Below are 24,775 nucleotides of genomic sequence, written 5' to 3' on the forward strand. Positions count from 1 at the left end.
CTAAAACGAACTCTATGCAGTGTTCTGATCTTGTCCCTACCAGATGGAACCGAAGACTTTGTGGTTTACTGCGATGCATCAAACCAAGGTCTAGGGTGTGTGTTAATGCAACTAGGAAAAGTCATTGCCTACGCCTCAAGACAACTGAAGACGCATGAGGTAAACTACACGACGCACGACCTTGAATTAGGAGCAGTAGTTTTCGCCCTAAAAATCTGGAGGCATTACCTTTACGGCACCAAGTGCACCCTCTTCACCGATCACAAAAGCCTCCAGCATATCCTCAATCAAAAGGAACTCAACATGAGACAAAGGCGATGGGTGGAATTACTAAACGATTACGAATGCGAGATTCGTTATCACCCCGGAAAGGCCACCGTGGTTGCAGACGCTTTAAGCAGAAAGGAGTACTTGGGCCGCCGAGTAAAGGCATTAACCATGACCATCCACTCACAACTGTCCGCACAAATCAAGGAATCTCAGGAAGAAGCCTTGAAGCCAGAGAAGGTGACAGGTGAAGCATTGAGAGGAATGGATAAAAATCTTGAAGTCAGGGATGACGGAGTTCGTTGTCTCATGAACCGGATCTGGACACCAAAATTTGGTGGATTCAGGGACGTTGTCATGAACGAAGCTCATAAAACTCGCTACTCCGTGCATCCCGGCTCAGACAAGATGTACTTAGACCTCAAAAAGATGTATTGGTGGCCGAACATGAAAGCTGAAATAGCTACCTTTGTGGGCAAGTGCCTGACTTGCGCCAAAGTTAAGGTAGAATATCAAAAGCCCTCGGGACTACTCCAACAACCAGAGATACACGAGTGGAAGTGGGAGCGGATTGCGATGGATTTCATTACCAAATTACCTAAGACCGCGGGTGGACTTGACACCATTTGGGTAATCGTCGACAGATTGACCAAATCCGCACACTTCCTACCAATAAAGGAAACATACAAAATGGAGAAGCTGACAAGGATCTACATTAGAGAAATAGTACGCCTTCACGGAGTACCGATATCCATTATCTCCGACAGAGATAGTAGGTTCACATCACGATTCTGGCAGTCACTACAAAAAGCTATGGGAACTAGGCTGGACATGAGTACAGCCTACCACCCACAGACTGACGGTCAGAGTGAAAGAACCATTCAGATGTTAGAGGACATGCTAAGGGCTTGTGTGATAGACTTTGGTAAAGCTTGGGATACTCATTTACCTCTTATTGAGTTTTCCTACAATAATAGTTATCATACTAGCATCAAAGTTGCTCCGTTCAAAGCCCTCTACAGCCGTAAGTGCAGATCACCCCTGTGCTGGGCCGAGGTGGGTGATACGCAACAAGCAAAAGGGCAAGTCCCTAACAGTGCACTCACTGGCCCGGAGATCATAAGGGAAACAACCGAAAAGATCGTTCAAATTCGAGAGCGAATGAAGGCTTCGCAAGACCAACAAAAGAGCTACGCGGATAAGAGACGAAAACCTTTGGAGTTCCAAGTTGGGATCGAGTGCTTCAAAAAGTATCACCTTGGAAGGGTTTAATACGCTTCAGAAAATAGGGGAAATTAAATCCAAGGTATATCGGGCCATTCGAAATCCTCGCTAGGATTGGCCCGGTGGCATACAAGCTACGATTACCACAGGAACTCAAGCACGTTCATCCTACATTCCATGTGTCAAACCTAAAGAAATGTTTGTCTGATGAGACCCTTGTCATTCCTTTGGAAGAAATTGAGATCAATGAGAACCTCCACTTCGCAGAGGAACCTGTTGAAATCATGGACCGAGAGGTCAAATCGACGAAACAAAGCCGCATTCCCATCGTAAAGGTCCGGTGGAACGCCAAGCGAGGACCCGAGTTTACTCTGGAACGTGAGGAACAAATGAAGCAAAAATACCCACATCTATTCCCCCACCCTTGAACTCCCACTCAAAATGCAAAATTTCGGGACGAAATTCCTTCTAACGGGGGGATAATGTGACAACCGTCAAATTCAAGTCAAAGTCAAACAAGTCAAACAGTCGAATTTAATTAGTGCTTGTATGTTAAAAGTTATTCCATGTATAAAAATGTGTATTTGTATGTCAAAAATTCAAGTGTCTCGATGAATCTATGTGTTAACAATGTAAAAACCCTAAAAACGGAGTTAAACGCATCAAAACACGACTAAGGACCCTTTCGGGGACTTAAAACAATCATAAACAAAAACATAACGGGGTTCACGAGCCTTGCATTACGAGATTATATGATAATAATGGCTAAGATTAAATCTCTCCCAAATCTCTCCAAGTATGTGACATCTCTCCCAAATCTCTCTAATATGTGAAATCTCTCCAAGTATGTGAAATCTCTCCCAAATCTCTCTAAGTATGTGAAATCTCTCCAAGTATGTGAAATCTCTCCAAAATCTCTCTAAATATGTGAAATCTCTCCAAGTATGTGAAATCTCTCCCAAATCTCTCTAAGTATGTGAAATCTCTCCAGGTATGAGAAATCTCTCCCAAATCTCTCTCAAAATCTCTCTCAACTTTTTATAGTCATCCCGACCCTTAACATGGCCAAAAACCGCTCGAAACGGGGAGTTATATCGAAAAACAGCTAAATAGGGCCGAAACCCCTCTTAGGAACCGAACCTCTTAGGAACCGAACCTCTTAGGGCCGAACCCTTCTAATTGGACCGAACCCTCTTGGAGCCAAACCCTCTCGGAGCCGAACCCACCTGTCAGAAGCGAACCTTGTCAGAAGCCTCTGGGACCGAAGCTCAGCAGACCGAACCCGAACTTCGGCCCCCAATCCGAGAAGCCTCGCAGCTTCGCCTCTTTCACCCGGTTTTCGACCACGACTTCGTTTTAAGCCCGTTTTCATGATTTTAACGTGGGATTTTCACCAAAATCCATATTTTACCATTTTTAACCCGCAGGACTCTTATTTTAATTATTTTTCAAGGATTTATTAATTTAAAATGGCTTAGATTATCAAGTGGGTCAAGTGTGCCCACTTGCCCTCCATGTGTCACCCTCTCATTTGCCACCTTATCCACATCACACAAACCAAGACACACGTCACTTCAAACTCACAAGTTGCTCCAGCAACCTTCTATATAAAGAAATCCGTGGAGGATTTCTTGATTACTTGCTCATTTCAATCATACACACACCTCTCATACCACCTTAAGAAAGCTTCTTTCTCTCTACTTCCCACCACCTTGTGAAAGTGTTCTTGAGTTGCTACTGCACTTTTTGGTAAGTATTCCATCTAAACTCAAGTGTTATTCCATAATTTCATAACACTCTTGGATCATTGACTCATATCTTAACGCCAAAAATCGTTCTTAGGATCATCCAAGTCTTCACGTGTTCACCAAATGCTCTTGACTTGATATTCCTTAACTTCAACCTTCCGATCTTCAAGTCATCACTCAAGGTGAGTTCATACCCCAACATTTCTAGTTTTCTTCAGTTTTCAGGGGGGGAATACAAGTTAAAACACCAAAACATATTCAAAACTTAACTTGACAGCTTACAACAGAAAAGTTGTGACCTGTTCACGAACTGTTTTACCCAACTTAAACTTAATATTTTTCATAACTGTATAATATGCACATAGTTCAGGTTTATACCTTTAAAATTACTACTTGCAAATCTCCATACGATTTTTCTACAATTTATGGTGATTTTTACAAAACTGCCTATCACTGCAGCAACAAAATCAGACCAGGTTGTGAAAATGAACATTTTCACACTAGTTTGAGACCACCAAAAATTATGGGAAAATTTATGAACACTGTAGACACTTTTTCCAAATACTCAGAGTTTGAGGATTCAGTTTTCGACTTACGATAATTTTTCTATAATAACTCAAAAACAGTGACAGTTAAGGGTAAAATTGTCAAATACATATTTAAGAGTTATTCACACCTTGTAACATGTTGAGCAAGGTGTGTAAGATTTACACTTAGTATTTCCAATGTCCTTTATTTGAAATACATATACATGCGTAACAAGGTTTCATACCATCATACGACACTTTTGATAAACTATAATAGGTATAGTTTTGAACACTTCATTTAACAAGGAAAACAATAACATTATCGATTTACAAAACAAACTTTCACTGCACACCACGTGAACTCGTTAATGGATATTTGTGAGACATGCTCCTTCGGGGTACTCCAAGTACCACAGAAAAGTCCTTTAGTTATAATCAGAATCTCCTGGAGTGAGAACGTGATAGTTGTGTATAGATCTATACTAGGTCCGACAAACCCGCACCTGAGCTGCTTGCAACAGCTAGACCGGCAGGTCTGGGGTGACAAGTGTCATAACTTTCCGACGCCTGAAGAACGTCGCATACAAGGCCATCTAGTCTTTAGTATGATTATAACATCTCGCATGGAATATTAACAAAACATACATTTCACGGAAATTCTAAGGCTTTACGCAAAGGAGTTTTATTTAAATATAAAACACACACATAAGTATGACGATTTACTTACACATACTAAGCCTTGTTTCAATTTAGTCTACAACAAATCTTTTAGAAATATTGGATTTTCTGGAAACAAACTTGTAACAAAAGTTAAGGAAACAACATTCATTTTTCATAAAATACTTATGAACTCACCAGCTTTATGCTGATACTCTTTCAAAACAACTTGTATTCTCAGGTAATCAGTAATACAGGTAACAACAAGATTTATGAAGTCAAGACGCTAAGGCGTGGATTCTTTTGCTACATTTTATCATCATGTGTAATTTATTTGGAAAACATGTGTTATTTTGAAACAATGTAACCTTTTAAATTATATCTATGATGGTTGTGTTTTACTTTCTTCACTATGGTTATGATACTGAGCATGACGACCTCCGCCCCTGAACGTTTCCGCCATTCTGGTTTGGGGGTGTGATAGATTTGTATCAGAGCTTTGTTTATAGTGAACTAAGTATATCGAACCGCATAAGATATACAAACTATAAACACAACGGGACAAATTCTCTGACGTAGCTTTTCAAAAGTACTTTTAAAAATAAAATTTTGTATTTTTATAAAAAGTACACATACAACCGCACTCATCAATTCAGTATCATAAAAGTATCAAGACAAGTTGGACACCATGGTCCAGCTTCGGGGTATGTAGTCAGATCTTGGATGAATATAGCCTGATCAACTATATTTAGCCAAGGTAGGACCAATGTATGCCGAAGAAGGATCATGGTCAGCAACAAGTCTGCAACTTACCAAAGATTTCAAGAATCAAAATTAAAAATACTATAGGAGTATTTTAACACAAAAAGTCGTAATCACAACTTCGACAACTAACTTCTTGTTCCCAAAGTTTCTCGCGACATTCCTCCTTATCCCTATTCTCGCACAGGTACGATGGCAGGATTTTATTTTCCGGGTGATCCCTACTTTCCCAACCAAGGGAATGCCGGTTGGATTGAGGAAGATCCAGAGGAAGAACCCGAAGAAGAACCCATGGAGGATGAGGAACCCATGGAAGAGGAAGAATCCGTAGACGGTGAAGAGGAAGAAGACTCAGATGGAACCGACTCCGAACCCAAAGTTTACAATCCACACCCTGCCCCTGTTCTTCCGCAACACTTCCAGGGCCCGACGCCCCAATGGGCTGAAACTATACATCGATGGAGCCGAGAGCAAGGTCAACGACCTCCCTATAGCTTGCAACGAGGTTTCTACGATCTCAGCAGAGGAGGGTCAGCCGACCGAGCCCTCCCTGTCATAGTTCACCGTGTCACACGCCACGAAGAGCAAACAAGAGTCAACACCCGACACCTCATGGAAGTTGGTGCCACCAGCCAAGTCAACTCCGTTCGCATTCGCCGTTTGGACGATGAACACGATCGAACTCGAGACCGCACCGAGCTTCTTCGACGGGAAATGGCCGCGACCCAAGCTGAAGTGCAAGAACTCCGAGAACACCAAGCCACTTTTGAAGGACGCCTAGCCGAAGCAGAGCGCCAAGCGGCTGAATCCCGAGCTGAAATGAGGAACTTCGTGTCTACACTTCGTGATCCTCAGAGCTTCAACCACCGGAAGTAGTGTTTTCACTGCTCGCTTTAGTTTAACCTAGTTTGCGGATAAATATTGCTATCATTTTCTAGTATTCTATGTCCGATCTCGCGATTTAAGTGTTTTCACTTCCAGGATCAGTTAGGCGGTCAAAATTTTCCGTACATTGATGTAGCATAGACCCCTGGTAGGGTCAAATTTTCCCAAGTATTGTATACTAAGTTATATCAATGATATTGACACGCTAATTGTTTTATTGGGAACACTACATCAAATTCATAACATGAACTATTTTTAGATAAAAATTTATTGGTGACCAACCTATGATCGCCCGAGGTATAAATCAAAGTTATATGTAATTGAGACCATGTCGACCTAGAAATGGTGGTTCCGCCTTGGATCCTGTTCCTTGTTTGGTTGTGGGCCCAGGGCAGACCCATTAGATTCGAAAGTTTATTTAATCTTAATTACATGTAAGTATTATACATCAAGTGATTGTTGGTTGGACCCGGTATTTAATCTTAATTGGACCGAACCCTCTCAGAGCCGAACCCTCTCAGAGCCGAACCCTCCTGTCAGAAGCGAACCTTGTCAGAAGCGAGCCTTGTCAGAAGCGTCTCGGACCGAAGCTCAGCAGACCGAACCCAAACTTCGGCCCCCAATCCGAGAAGCCTCGCAGCTTCGCCTCTTTCACCCGGTTTTCGACCACGACTTCGTTTTAAACCCGTTTTCATGATTTTAACGTGGGATTTTCACCAAAATCCATATTTTACCATTTTTAACCCGCAGGACTCTTATTTTAATTAGTTTTCAAGGATTTATTAATTTAAAATGGCTTAGATTATCAAGTGGGTCAAGTGTGCCCACTTGCCCTCCATGTGTCACCCTCTCATTTGCCACCTTATCCACATCACACAAACCAAGACACACATCACTTCAAACTCACAAGTTGCTCCAGGAACCTTCTATATAAAGAAATCCCTGGAGGATTTCTTGATTACTTGCTCATTTCAATCATGCACACACCTCTCATACCACCTTAAGAAAGCTTCTTTCTCTCTACTTCGCACCACCTTGTGCAAGTGTTCTTGAGTTCCTACTGCACTTTTTGGTAAGTATTCCATCTAAACTCAAGTGTTATTCCATAATTTCATAACACTCTTGGATCATTGACTCATATCTTAACGCCAAAAATCGTTCTTAGGATCATCCAAGTCTTCACGTGTTCACCAAATGCTCTTGACTTGATATTCCTTAACTTCAACCTTCCGTTCTTCAAGTCATCAATCAAGGTGAGTTCATACCCCTACATTTTCTAGTTTTCTTCAGTTTTCAGGGGGGGAATACAAGTTAAAACACCAAAACATATTCAAAACTTAACTTGACAGCTTACAACAGAAAAGTTGTGACCTGTTCACGAACTGTTTTACCCAACTTAAACTTAATATTTTTCATAACTGTATAATATGCAAGTAGTTCAGGTTTATACCTTTAAAATTACTACATTTTGCTACATTTTATCATCATGTGTAATTTATTTGGAAAACATGTGTTATTTTGAAACAATGTAACCTTTTAAATTATATCTATGATGGTTGTGTTTTACTTTCTTCACTATGGTTATGATACTGAGCATGACGACCTCCGCCCCCGAACGTTTCCGCCGTTCTGGTTTGGGGGTGTGACATATTCCCCCCTGAAAACTGAAGAAAACATGAAAATTTAGGGGTGTGAACTCACCTTGTGTGTTCTTAGTGGATGGATGTTGAAGAAAAGAGGTGTTCAACTCAAGAACACTTAGAAGATGCTTTGAAGATTCGAAGATCTAACATGAATGTGATGATGTTTGTGTAAGATATCCATGATTTGAGTAGAAAGAAGTGAAATAATCATATGGAGGATGTTAATACTTACCAAAAGTAGAAGAAAAGCTTGGAGAATAGCCTTGAATCTCGAAATTTAGAGAGAGAAAGTGAGAGAAAATGAAGTTTGTTCTTTGGTGGAAAATGAGGGGAATGAGAGAAATGTGAGGAGAGATGAGGGTTTTCCAGCCCTTGACCAAGTGTGTGGCTGGAAAATGGTGGGAAAAGTACTATGGAATGACTAGGTATGGTGGAAGGACAAGGGTGGTTCATGGAGTGGGCATGGGGTGGTTGCTTGTGTCATACACTAAAGCAAAGTCAACACTCCACCTTAAGTATCTCACCCACTAATCTTGGACAATGATTGCACTAAAAAACGTGATTATTCATGAAGTATGGGGTCTTATATGTTAAAATATGATTTTGGGTGAAAATCCCACGCAAAAATCATGGAAAACGGGCCTAAAATGAAGTCGTAGTCGAAAACCGGGAAGAAAGGCTGAATCTGCGAGGCTTCTCGCATGGGGGACCGAAGGTGCGAGGGTTCGGTCCTTAGAGGGTGGGACCGAACTTCGGTTGTGTGCATGGAGGCGAAATGGACCGAAGGCGAAAGGAGGTTCGGTCCGAAGGGAGAAGGTTCGGGTTTGGTTCATTGGCAGCTTCGGGTTTGGTTCAATGGGGCTTCGGGTTCGGTCCTGAGGCTTCGGTTCTCAGCAGGTTCGGTCCCAATAGGGGAACTTCGGCCCTGAGAGGGTTCGCCCCTAAAGAGTGGGTTTCGGGTCCTTAAGGCTATTTTACCCGTTTTTACCCCGTTTCAAGCGGTTTTTGACCCGATTAAGGGTCGGGATGACCCGAAAGATTATAAAAAGTTAAAAGAGATTTTGAAAGAGATTTGGGAGAGATTTCTCATACTTGGAGAGATTTCTCACACTTAGAGAAATTTGGGAGAGATTTCACATAGAGAGAGAGATAGAGTGAAAGAGGTTGAGAGAGAGATTTCGTTTGCGACCTTTTTGAGTGTTTGGCTTCATAAAGTAAGCTTCGTAAATCCCGTTAAGCCTCGTTATGAATGTTATATGCCCTCGAGGGGTATGGAATAATGTTTTATCGAGTAGTTTCATCACTTGCCCTGATTAGGGTTTAGATTTTCCAAACACGTGAAAACTCTAAGTGATACTTTATATTAAGATTGTGAGTTGTACAATAAGAAACATAATGGAAACCCTAATATACAAGGGTTAGATGAGTTGACCGGTTTGACTTGTTGACTTTGACTTGGCCAAAAATTGACGGTTGTCACATCATCCCCCCCGTTAGAAAGAATTTTGTCCCGAAATTAGCACTTTGACCGGGACTTCGAGAGTTGGGGAAAGATGTGGGTACTTTTCGTACTACAAGAAATTGATATGGCGGGGACCAATCCGCCTGATGTTAAATGGCGACCTTGGAATTTCTTATTTTAACTGGAGCTGAGTCGATTTTTAAAAGGAGTTATTGTTTTGGAATGATAGTGTATTCTATGTGTGCCTTTATGCTCCCTGCTTTATTCTTGGTATTACTACTCCGAATATTTTATAAGGTAATTAGCGAGTACTAGTATTACGAGTGCTTCAACAATTTGTGATGAAATTTGCATTATAAGTCCTACCAGATTTTTTTTAATAATCGCTTGCTGTAAACTAGTCGTATATCATTAAGATTTCAAGGGCATTCGGATGGGTGACCCTGCCTTAAGCCCACAACCAAACAAGGAACAGGAAATGAGGCGGAATCACACATTCTAAGTCCATAGAATCTTAATGATACATGACCATAATGTTTACACTAGCCATCATAGATTCACTAGCAAAAACCCTGCGTTTTTATATAGGAGATAAGACTTATTCGGGTTTCGCCGTGTTCTCGAGATTTATGGTTGACATACTTTAATCGATGCTAGATTTAGTAGTAAAAAGAAATTTTAAAAATTTAAACGTCGATGTTAGAAACACGTACTGATATTTACGGGTGGTTCCGGGGTGGTCTCTCCTGCAGTGATCGCAAGCACCCTTCCACCATCACCGGCATTCCTTGCTCTTGGGCAATCCCTTTTAAAGTATCCTGCTTCGCCGCACTCATAACAAGTTGGGCTTACTCCAGTGCCAGGGACCTGGTTGATGGGTTGTGCCGATGCCTTATAGAAACGGGCAGTGTGCCCCTTCCTGTTGCAATTTTTGCAATGCATTTCCCGGCAAACCCCAGTGTGATGGAAGTTACACTTGTTGCATTTCGGAAGGGTTCCAGCGTATCGATTTATGGGTGCTGGCGTGGCGTGGGTTGTGGCAGCATGAACAGCAACGATATGTTGCTTCTTAGTGAAGTCCTGGGCTGGTTGGTCCTTCTTGTTGTCCCAGAACTTCCTTTTGTTGTTTCCTCCTCTTGCTTGATCAGGGGTGGTTGTCGTAGTGTCATGGCTGGCACAATGGTCGATGAGTTGTTGTGCCAATTCCTTGGCACTGTCAAAGGTAGTTGGTCTTGAGGCCAACACGCTATCTTGAATTTGGGGGGACAATCCCCAGAGGTATCGCTCCAACTTTTTGTCTTTCGGGGTGACCATAGCGGGACAAAGGAGTGCTAGATCACAGAATCGGACGGTATAGGTTGCAAGGTTAGAGCATGTCATTTTGAGGTTCCATAGTTCTTGCTCTAGCTTTTGCACGTCGCCCCTTGGGCAATACTCTTTCAGCATCTTTGCCTTCAAGTCCTCCCAACTCATCGAGTTAGCCACTGTAAGCGTTAGTGACTTAACGTGGCCGTTCCACCAAGTAAGGGCCCGGCCGGAGAAAATGCGAGCTGCGAATTTGACCTTGTTCGCTTCGGGGAACGCACAGATCTCGAAGACAGATTCAGTCTTCTCGAACCACTGCATCAAATCGATGACTCCCCCGCTACCATTGAACGAATCGGGTTTACCATTGGTGAAGTCCTTAAAGGAGCATTCTCTAGAACGCCCTTGGCTATCTCCTTGAGTGGAGTTATTAGTACCGCTCCCTGTCCGCCCTATACCATCAGTGCTGATTTGGGACATAGCAGCTGCCACCGCGGCCGTGACCGCAGTCTGGAACATAACAGGATCATATTGGGGAGGTGGCGGTGGTGGATTTGTTTGTGTTCCGCTAGTGCGTCTAGCAGACCTACGAGGCGACATCTTTCTGTTATAGAAATTCAAATACGAAATGAGTATAAGTCTTTTAGTAATGGTTATTAGTCGGGCGTCGTAAAACTAGATTATTAGTTTTCAAGTATAGTATTTCCTGATTTTTCGAATGTGGCAACAATTCATAGCAGAGGTTTATATAAGTAAACTTATGAATTTAGTAGAAATGACTCGAATGTAATCTTGTGATTTGTTCCATGCCCGATCAACTCCTAATATACAAGGGTTAGATGAGTTGACCGGTTTGACTTTTTGACTTTAGTTGACTTTGACTTGGCCAAAAATTGACGGTTGTCACATTTCACAACCAAAAATTTTCATTTTTAAATAAGGCAAAAGTCTCTGATTATAAATTCATTATTATATATATATTAAAGTTGTGGAAGAAAGGAATAGTAAAGTTGGGATACTTTGTCCAGGTTTGGTCCCTTGATTTACATATCCGGTCCCTATACTTCTTTAATTAATTTATTCATGTCCTTTTGTTTGTGTTCCATTCAACTTCCCATTTTTTGGCAGAATTGGTCCCTGTATTATTGTTGGAAGTTAGGAATACTAAATTTGGATGTTTTTTGGCAACTTTGGTCATTATTCTTTACCCATTTTCACACTTTTGGTCTTTGCAATCAATATTTATACACTTTTTTGGAACCTTTTAATATTTAAAGTTTGGCCACAAAACTTTAACGGTTTGACAACTTTGATCCCTTTTCTAAAAAGTTGCTAATTCCTACCCCTTTAATTCTTTACCCATTTTCACACTTCTGGTCCTTGCAGTCAAAACTTTTACATTTTTTGTCCGGATCCTTGCACTTTCTATGTCTGTCATATTTATCAATTCGGAAACAACATTGAAAGCTTCTGGCCCCCGCGTAGCGGGGGTAACCTTTCTAGTATTCTTTTAATATTAAAATTAAATAACTTAGAAACTATTGAAAAAAAATGAGAAATTACGGAAAAACAACTTTTACTTTATGTTTTTCGTTTATGTTTTCAATTTTTGTTTTTCATTTTCAGTTTTCATTGGAAAATTTAGAAAATACGTTTAGTTAATTTTTTTTTTCCTGTTTTAGAAAATTAGAAAACGTGTTTAGATGTGTATTTTGCTATCGATTTTTATTTTTTAGAAAACATTAGTGGTGGTAGGGTGGGGTGGTGGCGGTGGTGGGGGTGGCAGTGGTGGTGTGGATGATGGTGATTGTGTGGTGGTGGCGACAACGGGGTGACGGTGGCAGTGGTGGTTGTCATTACGATGGTGGGGGTAATGGCAATGGTGGCAGCGGTGGCGGCGGCGATGGTGACAATTGTGGTGGTGGTGAGTGGTATTGGTGACGACGGGGTGACGATGGTAGGTCGGTGAGATGGGGTGGGGTGACAATTGTGATGGTGGTGACGGCGGGGTGGTGAAGGTAGGTCGGTGATTTGGTAGTAGTGGTAGTGGGTAGGTGTGTGTGTATGTGGGGGTGAAGTAGGGTGAGGGTGTGGGTGGGGGGCTTGGGAGTGGGTGGTGTGGTTGGGTAGGGGTGTGTGAGTTGGGGGTGTTAAAGTGGGGGTAGGTAGATGTGGGTGAGGTCGGGTGGGCGTGTGTTTATATTTTAGATTTTTTTGTGATTAGAAAAATATGAAAAACAATGATTATTTGTTTTCTAAATTTTTTAAGTTCTTTGTAATTTCGAAAAACTGAAAATTTTTATTTTCCGTGAAAATTTTAGAAAAATTATTGAACTAAACGCATTTTCAAAATTCTCATTTTTCTTGGAAATTTTTTCCGAAAACAACTTATTTCTGCGTAACTAAATGCACCATAAATAACTAACCATAATTTTCCGAAGAGAAAAAAATAAGAGTAAATTACACGAATGGTCTTTGTGGTTTGGGGTAACTTGCACGTTTGGTGTGACATCCCCAAATTTTATGGCCAAAAAAGACTGATTTATTTATGCTTATTAAAAATCATAATATTTTTTTCAAAGATTTATAATGCGGATTTTATTCCCAAAAACATGATAATAATATTATCTAATCATTTTTGAAGAAATGTTCTTTATTTGTACTAAAGACATTGAGATGTCATCGTTAATATAGTACATAAGCATAAATGAAAGATTATAGGCCTTACAAATAGTACAATAACTTATTGGCCTACATTCAAATATCCTCTCATCAGAATGATTTCAACACATATGTGCTTTTGTATTGTAACACCCATAAAATCAAGCCAATTTAAAACTTTTAAAAACATTTCAACCCATTAAAAATCATTACATCTTTGTTTTCAAAATGTATAATATCATAGATTTCCCAGAAACATAAACAAAACATGAGGAGCTGTACGATCATGCATTCGCCTTGCCGCGATCCCCTGATGTACCTGAAACAATAAACTGAAACTGTAAGCCCGAAAGCTTAGTGAGTTCCCCTAAAATACCCATACCCGCAACAATACACATATAATCATAAACAACATACTATGGGTCCAGTCAACCATCGGGTTGGAATACCCCAGGCCCTCAACCATCCGGTTGGAATGCCAACATAATATGGGTCCAATCATCCTCGGGATGGAAAACCCCAGGCCCACAACCAACAGGTTGGAATGCCCACAGACTACGAGTCCAATCATCCTCGGGATGGAATACTCACGACCCATAACCTACAGGTTGGAATGCCCAGGTCTTTTGGCCTCCGCACAGAGCAGATAAGCCTCAACCGCTAAACAAACATGTGCACATATAACAGATAATCACATAACAGTCTATAGACAATACCTGATCTAACGGATCATACCACATAGCACATAACACCATCTTATCTACCAGGATGCTGATCTAACAGATCATACCACATATCATATAATATTATCCTACCCTCTAGGATACCGATCTAATAGATCATACTTGCATAACATAACCAGATAACAATCCAAAGGGCCGGCCTTGGTGCCTTAGACCCTTAAGTATAGTGAGGAAAACTCACCTCACAATGTCGCACTAAAAATGATAGACTCAACTCTCGAATCACCAACACAAACTCCACCACCTATAGTTACCATAAAACCCTTTTTCCATAAATTTCTAAATTACCATAATGCCCCCAGAGGTCAACTAGTCAACCCTTGGTCAAAGTCAAAGTCCACAGTCAAAGTCAACTGTCTATGTTGACCCGACTCGTCGAGTGTAGTTCACCGACTCGTCGAGTCCTTCCTGAACTTGAGAAGTCGTGAAATCCTTGGTTGACTCGTTATTAAGAAAAAACGTTTATTCCAAAATACATTTATCGAAAATCAGAGTAATATAAGAAACGCGAAATCCTCAATACTGTTGATGAGTGTGTACAGTCATGCATTCGCTTTACCACGATCAACGATAAAACCTAAAAACATAAACAACTGGGTAAGCACAAAGTTTAGTGAGTTTCCCCCAAAATATCCGATACAACAAATGCATTATCATGCATAATGGGCCCACACTCATCAGATTGGAATACGTTGGCCTAATCAGTTATCAGACTGGAATGCCAATATGCAACAAGTCCAATCAGTCATCGGACTAGAATACCCAAGGTTTGTTGGCATGCCGCCTTAACCTAACCGCTTTTCTCGAGCCTTCATGCCTACGGCTTACAGCCGACACGCACCAGATATCTTAACCTACAACATATAGCAGGACCACCTCAACCTATCCCACCACCATATGGCTATCTCACGTAACAGTTCGTGAGAAAAACCTAAAGAAATCATTCATAAGTATTAAATGAGTACAAAAACAAAAATGACTTATTTTACATTATATATATATATATATATATATATATATATATATATATATATATATATATATATATTAAGGACTAAATGTGTACAAAATGAGAAATATATTACCCTATTAAGTCATTTTTACCGGCTAACCTGTAGTAGCCGGTCATAAGGACTAAATATGTACAGTTTAACAAGTTGAAGGGGTAAATATAGACGAAAAAAAGTGACTAAATGTGTACAAATCAAAAAATATATATTACCTTTTAAGTCATTATCCCTTTATAATTAAAAGTTATTTTAAAGTATTTTTTCCTTAACAATATCTTTTTATCTTTTCTATATTTTTCATTTTTAGGAGCGCAATCAAAATGCAATTTTTATGCTATATTTTCCATTTTTAGGAGCACAATCAAAATGCAATTTTTAACTTCTCATCTTCTTTTTTAATAAATTTAGGTTTAAAATTAAGAGTAATCAGAAAAAGTATATATGTAGACTAATATGGTATGCTATATTCAACATATTAAAAGCTAAATATTATAAATTTCGCAATAAGGCTGTCATGACTTACATATTGTTTAGATTACGCTTATTATTAAAAATGTTAAATATAATAAATAAAATTTTAATAAAACTCACATCTCACGATATATTACAAAATCTATTAGATTTTGCAAAACATGATATCTTTGGGTAAAATAATGATTATTTCAAGAAAAATAATGATTATTTAAAGAAGAGTAAATTTTGTTTTATTTCTTTTTTGGTCTTTTTTACGGAATATCCTTTTTGAAAATTTTGAAAAATATCATATCATTTTGTTTAATCGTCTATTATGGTTCGACGATGGTGTCGGCATAACGCCTGGTGGTCCGGCGAGTCTATGGTTCGACGGCAACGACTTGGTGGTTTCGGTGGTCCGGCAAAGCGACGACAGCGTATAATTTCTGATATTTAATTTTTATATGAATAATTATTTGATTTACTGGATGCCTCCTATTTCGGCATTATCATCGACGAAATATTTAATCAATTTTTTAATATTTTTATTTTTAATTAATTTTTTAGTCGGTTTTTAATTATATATAAATTACAAAATCGTAAAATAAACCGATAAATTTTTTGAATATTTTTCCATAAATAAAAAGAAATAACTATTATTTACTATATGACGCATTTAATGATTTAATGACCTATATATAGTTTGTAAAATATAATAATTTTATATATTTGTTCTTTTTAACTTTCTGAAAAACTAAATTTCAAATAAAATATTTAAATAGAAAAAAGTAAATATAATTAATTAATTGATAATCAAAATATAATTATTAAACAATAAAATTAATAAAAATAAAATCACAACTATTTTTAAATGGATTCATTTGGAATTTTATTTTTTTTTAATATTTTTTTATATATTATAAAAACAATACTATCGTTTTTTTTATTTTAATAAAAAATAAATTTAAAATTATTAATATTAAAAAAGTTAATAATAAAATGTAATTATTATATAATAAAGTTTTATTGAGTATGATATAAGGAGTAATGATAAAAAAAATTAGTCAAAATAATAATTATATGCTAATGATACAGTAATAATAACCTAAAATATAAACCTAAAGATCTATAATGATGGTGTAGATTGGTGTGTCCATAGTAGTGACAATTATGATGACTACTTGGGGTTTAATCGGAAGATGGTGGGGAATATACAACATTTCTTTCAATATAGTTGCATATTTTGTTACTTGGTCGGATAAAGCTTTTCTTAACCCAAAACAAATGAGAGGTTTGATCATGTCATCTTTACTACCATTTGGATGTTTTGGTATATTCGTAATAAAACACTATTTGGTGTTTTGGTATATTCGTAATAAAACACTATTTGGGACGGTAAAGCCAATAAAAATGGATATCTTTGACAGTTTAATTTCCCAAACGTTTTTATGGATCTCGAATAAAAATTGTAAATGTAATTTAAACTACTTTATGGTTGCATAACATCATCTTTGACAGTTATTTCTATTTTGTAATGTTTGCTTTGTTTGCTCGTTGCTAGTCTTTTTAATAAAATTTTACCATTTAAAAAAAAATAAAAACTTTCCTCGCTACGAAAAAACCACAAAATGGAGGGTTTTCTTCATCCATACGATGAATAGTCAAAGCAAGAGAATTATTTAAAGTTCAAAATATTTCATAAAATATCACTTGAATACGTCAGTTTTAATCGGAATAGTACCTTGCTACTAAAAAAGTACCTATAATTATGATCGTGTTATTGAACATTGTTTAGTAAATAAGTTTTGATAATTGTAACTATCTGAATATGAATTCCATAGAACCCTCGTAAATATTTATGAAAATAATTGTCATATACTAAACAACATATGTATTTTATGTAACTGGAATTAGACCTGTCAATGGGGCGGGTTTGGAGCGAATCACCCTTGATCCAAACCCGTTTAAAAAAATAAAAACATGACCCGCCCCGCTCCAATAACCCTCAGGGTCTTGAATAGTCGAATCCATACCCGTATCCACCGAATCAACGAATACCCAACCCTTTTATAATATTAAATTTTCATAATTTTTATGTGTTCCACAAAGTAATATTTCTCAAAAAGATAAAATGTCTACTTAAACAAGATGTACATTAATTAATACTCTAAGTCCAATACAATAAAAATCATATTTTACTTAAACAAGACATCGAGTTGTATATTTTGTTGTCATATATATATATATATATATATATATATATATATATATATATATATATATATATATATATAATGGGGCGGGTTATAAGTGGAGTGGATCGACAATGATCCATACCCGACCCATTTATTAAAAGGGTAAACGGGTATGGATCGTAAACGGGTAAACGAATCGAAAATTACAATCCAAACCCGTAAAATTATTATGGGTTTGGAGCGAATCAGGGTCAAAACCCGCCCCATTGACAGGTCTAACTGGAATGAGTTTCCATATCCTTTGTTATTGATAATTATAGGATAAATATGTGTATGGATGGACCAAATCTCAAAATATTAAGCAAATTAACAATGGGCCTATATATGTATAATATCTATACATTGATATCGAGAACCATATTGCAAAGTTCGTTGCCCAAATATTGTATCGCTCATGCAATTTCATGTTTTTGAAGATGCCTCAAACAAAATCTGCCAAGACGCCTTTCTTTAGGATCATTGGAAACAAAGTTTTGGAGCAATATTATAGATTAAGAGCTTGATTCGAGAGCCAAGCTTGTTCTATTCATGATTTTTGGCCTATTTGGTTTAGAGGAGCCGTCAAGATGGTCAAGGACTCCAAAACTCGTGCATGTTGGAATCCTAAGTCGTGTAGGACTTGGAATCCAAGAATCTTGGAGCTTAAGCAAGTTGGTTTAAGTTTCCTTGTTTAATTCTACAAGTCGGTAGTTTAGATATATATATATATATATATATATATATATATATATATATATATATATATATATATATATATATATATATCGAGGCATGATATTATGCAGAAAACAATATAGGTTTTGTGTGATTTTCCTATTAATCAAAGAGTTAGTTTGATTACTTGTGTTCTCTATTATCTTGAATTGGTATCAGAGCCAAGAACAGAAGGCTTTGAGATCGATTTCCTAACATGTTGAAGAAAGTGGTCGACATGGCAGGAGATGAAGGGACTTCAGGCGGTGCTCCAGGGAGGGAGAAGGAGACTGGAGCGACTTCAGTGCAATGTCATGTGCTCACATCACCGTGTGGTCAATGAGAATGAAAGTGGTATTAAAGATCCATAAGGCTTGGGAGATAACTGAACCAGGAACTACAAAAAATCAAGACAAAGATGATTTAACAATAGGTTTAATTTACCAATCGATACCTGAAGACCTCATAATCCAAATCGGTGAACAAGAATCTTCCAAGGGACTTTGGGAAGCAATCAAATCAAGACATATGGGGGTTGACCGTGTGAAGGAGGCACGATTGCAGACTGTAATGTCTGATTTTGATCGATTGAAGATGACTGAGTTGAAGCCGATCGACTCTTTCACGGGAAAATTATCAGGAATCGCATCCAAGGCAGCCGCACTCGGTGAATCGATCGATGAACCAAGAATGGTGAAGAAATTCTTGAAATCGCTACCAAGGGCAAAATTCATCCATATTGTCGCCTCTTTGGAACAGGTGTTGGATTTGAAAACCGTTGGCTTTGAAGATGTAGTAGGGCGGTTAAAAGCATATGAAGAAAAAATTAGGGAGGAAGACGATGGCGGAGAAGATCAGGTGAAGGCGCTGTTTACGAAGTCTTCTAGTAGCGGTGGTTCGAGTAATCGCAGAACACAAGGAAAAGGGACGAAGGGATTAAACGAGGTAGGAGGGTCAAATGGACCGAATGCATCAAGTGGATCCAAATATGTTAATCGGGCCTCGCAAGGTGGCAAGCCCAATCATGGAAACAAGTCCAATTTTGATCAGCCCAATTCCAATAATAACCCAAATAAGAATAAAACAAAAAAGGATCGATCCAAAATTATTTGTTACCGGTGCGATAATTCGGGCCACTTTGTGTCTCAATGCCCGGACCGAATTAAAAAATTACAAGAAAGTAACATTGCCGAATATGACGATACCGACGAGACCGTATTTTTACACGAGACCGTATTTTTAAACGAAGAAAAGGTGATACCATCCCGATACGACTCACAAGACAACGATGTGGTACTTGGATAACGGGGCAAGCAATCACATGACAGGAAATCAGTCATTTTTCTCCGAACTTGATGAAGGCATAACCGGGAGGGTTAAATTTGGAGATAATTCGTGTGTAAAAATCAAGGGAAAAGGTGCTATACTTTTCCAAGGCAAGAAAGGTCGACAAAGGCTGATGACGGATATTTACTACATACCGGATCTCAAGAACAGTATTATAAGTCTCGGACAAGCAACCGAAGTCGAGTGTGATATTCGAATGAAAGATAACTATTTGACCATGCACGAGGCCGATAATCGCTTATTAATGAAAGTACAAAGAACTCCAAACCGCCTTTATAAAATAAAATTACAAATTGGAGTTCCTATTTGCCTTCATTCGAGACTAAGTGAAGATGCGTGGTGATGGCATGCAAGACTTGGGCACATCAATTTCGAGTCAATGAAAAAGATGTCCAAGAAGGGTTTAGTTAAAGGGTTACCTCAATTTGACCATGAGAATCAATTATGTGAATCGTGCTTAGTGGGCAAGCAAACAAGAAAGTCATTCCCGACTATGACGACATACAGAGCAAAACAACCATTGGAGCTAGTTCACGGTAATTTATGCGGTCCGATCACGCCGGCAAGCAAGGGTCAAAATCAGTATATTTTTACACTTATCGATGACTTTTCACGATTTATGTGGATTTATCTTATGAAAGAAAAGAGTGAGGCGTTTACACACTTCAAAAAATTCAAAGCATTGGTGGAGAATGAAATTGGAAAGCCTTTGAAAGTGTTTAGAAGTGATCGAGGAGGTGAGTTTACTTCTCTCGAGTTTAATTCCTTTTGTGAACAAAATGGAGTCAAACGTCATCTTACCGCCCCATACTCTCCACAATAAAACGGAATTGTGGAACGAAGAAACCGAACACTTTTGGACATGACGTGAAGTATAATGAAGGCAATGCATGTTCCAAACTACTTATGGGGAGAAGCGGTAAATCACTCTACAAATCTAATCAATCGCGTTTACACAAGAGTCCTTGGTGATACAACTCCATACGAAAGGTTGTATCAAAGAAAACCGAATTTAGAAAATGTTTGTATATTTGGGTGTCTAGCACATGCAAAAGTTGAACCGGTTAATCTAAAGAAGTTGGATGCAAGATCAAGACCACTAGTGCATGTTGGTTCCGAACCGGGTACGAAAGCTTATCGGTTATTTAACCCGGTGACACAAAAAATAATCATGAGTCGAGACGTTATTTTTGATGAAACCAAAGGGTAGGATTGGATTAAAGAAGCAGGAACCAACAATGAAGAACTTGGCTCATTCATAATACCATGGGACTATCCGAGAGACGAGGCGAACAACAACCAAGGAAACGATGTAAACAATGATCCAATTGAACTGATTGAATCAGATCATGAGATGGGAGATGGAGCGGAAGTACAAGATAATGAACAACCAAGTCCGATAAATAATAGTTCAACAAGGAGCTGCAAGTCAAAGACCCTCAAGAGCAATATTACCTCCAAGACGATTGCAAGATTATGAGCTTGATCTTGATAATCTCGAAGAACTTCTTCTTACAACTAATGACGAGCCGGTATCTGTTGAAGAAGCAAAGAAAGAACTAGAGTGGGTCAAGGCCATGGATGCGGAAATCAATTCGATAAACAAAAATAATACTTGGACTCCTGTAAACAAGCCTATGGGGGTGAAGCTGATTGGACTCAAGTGGGTGTTCAAATTGAAGAAAAATGCAGATAGCACAATTAATAAATACAAGGCAAGGTTGGTTGCTAAAGGTTACGTGCAACAACCCGGTATTGATTTTCAAGAAGTATTTGTCCCGGTAGCTCGAATCGAAACCACTCGGTTTCTTATAGCCTTGGCCGCTACTCATGGGTGGGAGCTTCACCACTTAGATGTTAAAATGACATTCTTACATGGAGAATTGAAGGAAACCGTTTACGTATCGCAACCGGAAGGCTATATAAAGAAAGGCAACAAGCATAAAGTATATCGCCTTACGAAAGCACTATATGGTCTAAGACAAGCACCTCGAGCATGGAACACGAAGCTTGATGGGATTTTGAAGAGTATGAAATTTCAAAAGTGCATGAAAGAACCATCGGTGTACAGAAAAAGTGAAGGATCTAACTTGCTAATTTTAGCAATTTATGTTGATGATCTATTTGTCACAGGTACAAATTTGAACATGATCAAGAGGTTCAAATTAGAGATGTCCAAGAACTTTGAGATGTCGGATCTTGGAAGATTGACTTATTACCTTGGCATTGAAGTTAACCAAGAGGAATCGGGGATTACTATAAACCAAGAAGCATATGCTCAACACATTCTAAAAGAAGTCGGTTTACATGATTACAATCTGACTCACATTCCAATGGAACCGGGAATTAAGTTGTCAAAGGCCGAAGATGAACCCGAAATCGACCCGACACAATATCGAAAGGTGATAGGATGTCTTAGATATCTCTTGCAAACAAGACCCGATATGGCATATGCGGTTGGAGTTGTTAGCCGATACATGCAAAGTCCAAGAGAATCACATGGTGGTGCAATTAAACACATTCTAAGGTACTTACGAGGAACAACGGGATACAGAATCAAGTACGAGAGGATGGGACAAAGGTGACTTATTGGTTATAGTGATAGTAGTCACAATGTTGACCCGGATGACGGAAGAAGCACAACCGGTCACATTTTCTACTACGGGTCATCTCCAATTACATGGTGTTCACAAAAGCAAGATACCGTTGCTTTATCATCTTGCGAGGCAGAGTTCATGGCAGCCACGGTGACCGCATGTCAAGCAATATGGCTTCAAGATTTGCTCGGAGAAATCATGAACAAAGCGCAAGAGAAAGTGGTTCTTAGATTTGATAACAAGTCAGCTATCGAACTAACGAAGAATCATGTTTTTCATGGAAGGAGTAAACACATTCACACGAGGTTTCACTTTATTCGTAATTGTGTTGAAAACGAACAAGTGGAGGTGGAGTACATTCCCGGTGAAGAACAAAAGGCGGACATTCTTACGAAACCACTAGCTCGAACCAAGTTCAAGGAAATGCGGAGCTTGATCGGGGTTGAAGAATTCTCTAGAAGGACTTAGAGATTCGGGGGTGATTGTTGGAATCCTAAGTCGTGTAGGGCTTGGAATCCAAGAATCTTGGAGCTTAAGCAAGTTGGTTTAAGTTTTCTTGTTTAATTCTACAAGTCGGTAGTTTAGATATATATATATATATATATATATATATATATATATATATATATATATATATATATATATATATATATATATATATATATATCGAGGCATGATATTATGCAGAAAACAATATAGGTTTTGACAGGGGCGTAGGCATGTAGAGGCATGAGTGGGCCTTGACCCACCCTATAGAGATTACATATATATATATATATATATATATATATATATATATATATATATATATATATATATATATATATATATATATATATAATATTAAATATGAATATAATATACATATTTCAGTGAAATAGAAGCAAAATTTAGGCATGCCCACCTCCTCAAAAATACTCAAAGCACGAATTCTTTTGCCGATAATATCATCGATTGATACTATAATTTTGGAGAAGAAACCAACATTGTTCCTTTGACACTTTAATTTCTTCAGGTTCATATTTTTTTTTGTTAGTTAATTAAAGAGTTATCTATTTTATGTATTTCTTATATAATTTTTAATTGACATAGTTCTTATCAATTTAACATTGAGATTTATGTTGATTTTATATTTTTATCATATGTTGGTATGTATTTTATAAATTATGTGGTTAATTGTTGCTATTAATTAAGTATTTGAATGATTATCTTATGTTTTTTATTGTATTACATATAAGTTTGTTTTCTATAAGAATATAAAATTATGTTTATAACTGAATTTTTTTGTCATTAGTGAATTTCGTTACGAATGGGAACAAACCAAAAAAGATTAGGTTCATTTTCACTAGTAATGTATTACTAAGACGCGAAAATTGCGAAAAATTTTCTTTTAAAATGCATATATTGTTACATTTTGTTATCGTTTGAAGTATTTTACTACTCGTTTATATTTTATAATTTGTTTGGCCTACCCTAAAAGAAAATTCTGGCTACGCCACTGGGTTTTGAGTGATTTTCCTATTAATCAAAGAGTTAGTTTGATTACTTGTGTTTTCTATTATCTTGAGTGCAGTGAGTCTTGAATAGTTGATGTCACACATTAGAGTGTAAGATATATAAGGAGTCGTTGGTTTTACTTTTTTTACTTTTCAAAAGAACCGTGTTGATTGTGGAGATATGGAGACTCCAATATATATATATATATATATATATATATATATATATATATATATATATATATATATATATATATATATGATACACTAGCACTCCTCTAAGAGATGGAGGCTCGATAAGGATATACAAAAATGTTAAGTGACGAGGTATAGGACGCCAACTCTGATATCATATAAAATATTTGTGAAGTCTTTCGTTTACTCCCTAAAAGAGTCATTATGAAGAAATGTGAGACTTCAATATATGTAGATACTTATAAGACCATGTCGGACTAATGATGAAAACAATAGCAGGTATGTGTCGTTCCGATATGAGATAAACCAAGATATGGTTAAGTTCAAGATTCAAGGTGAAAAGGATGAAGATTTTGATGTTTGTGATTTCCTGAGTAGAGGGATATGAAGAAGGGGTGGGGAAGGTGATGAAAGAGGAAAGAAATGAGGTCAACGAATGCTCCATACCATCTAATTAGAATTAATTATTGTATCCTATTCATTGATAATTAGCAAATGCATAAAATACAAAGACGGATCATATGGTAGAAATAACAAATAGTTTAACAATGGTCCTATATATGTACAATATCACTATGTTAACATTTTATTGATTAAAATAATGAAAACAAGACTAGGTAAGTAGAATGACAACTTCAAAGATATAGATATAATTAATATATTTTTAGAAAATAGTAACCTTATTTTACTTATTGGATTGGAGGCAACCTAATTTAAAATATTCCTTAATGAAAGAGATAATGTGGAATATGACTTTTTGTATTTCATGATGTTCTTTAATATCTAATAATGATGACGATCAAAGATAACATTAATTAAAAAAACACTAGTACTACCATTACGAG

At 37.7% G+C, this 24,775-nt stretch overlaps 1 protein-coding gene across 1 annotated transcript; it reads left to right on the forward strand.

Moving 5' to 3' along the window:
• The first annotated feature begins 18,604 nt into the window (after nt 1–18,604).
• LOC145105535 (uncharacterized) lies at nt 18,605–19,600 on the forward strand. Its single transcript, XM_079042620.1, has one exon. It carries the CDS (start codon nt 18,605–18,607, stop codon nt 19,598–19,600), a length of 996 nt encoding a protein of 331 aa, XP_078898746.1.
• The last annotated feature ends 5,175 nt before the right edge of the window (nt 19,601–24,775 follow it).

Source organism: Lactuca virosa, chromosome 4, assembly GCF_052849685.1.
Source record: "Lactuca virosa cultivar CGN04683 chromosome 4, Lactuca_virosa_CGN04683_v6, whole genome shotgun sequence".
Taxonomy (NCBI): domain Eukaryota; kingdom Viridiplantae; phylum Streptophyta; class Magnoliopsida; order Asterales; family Asteraceae; genus Lactuca; species Lactuca virosa.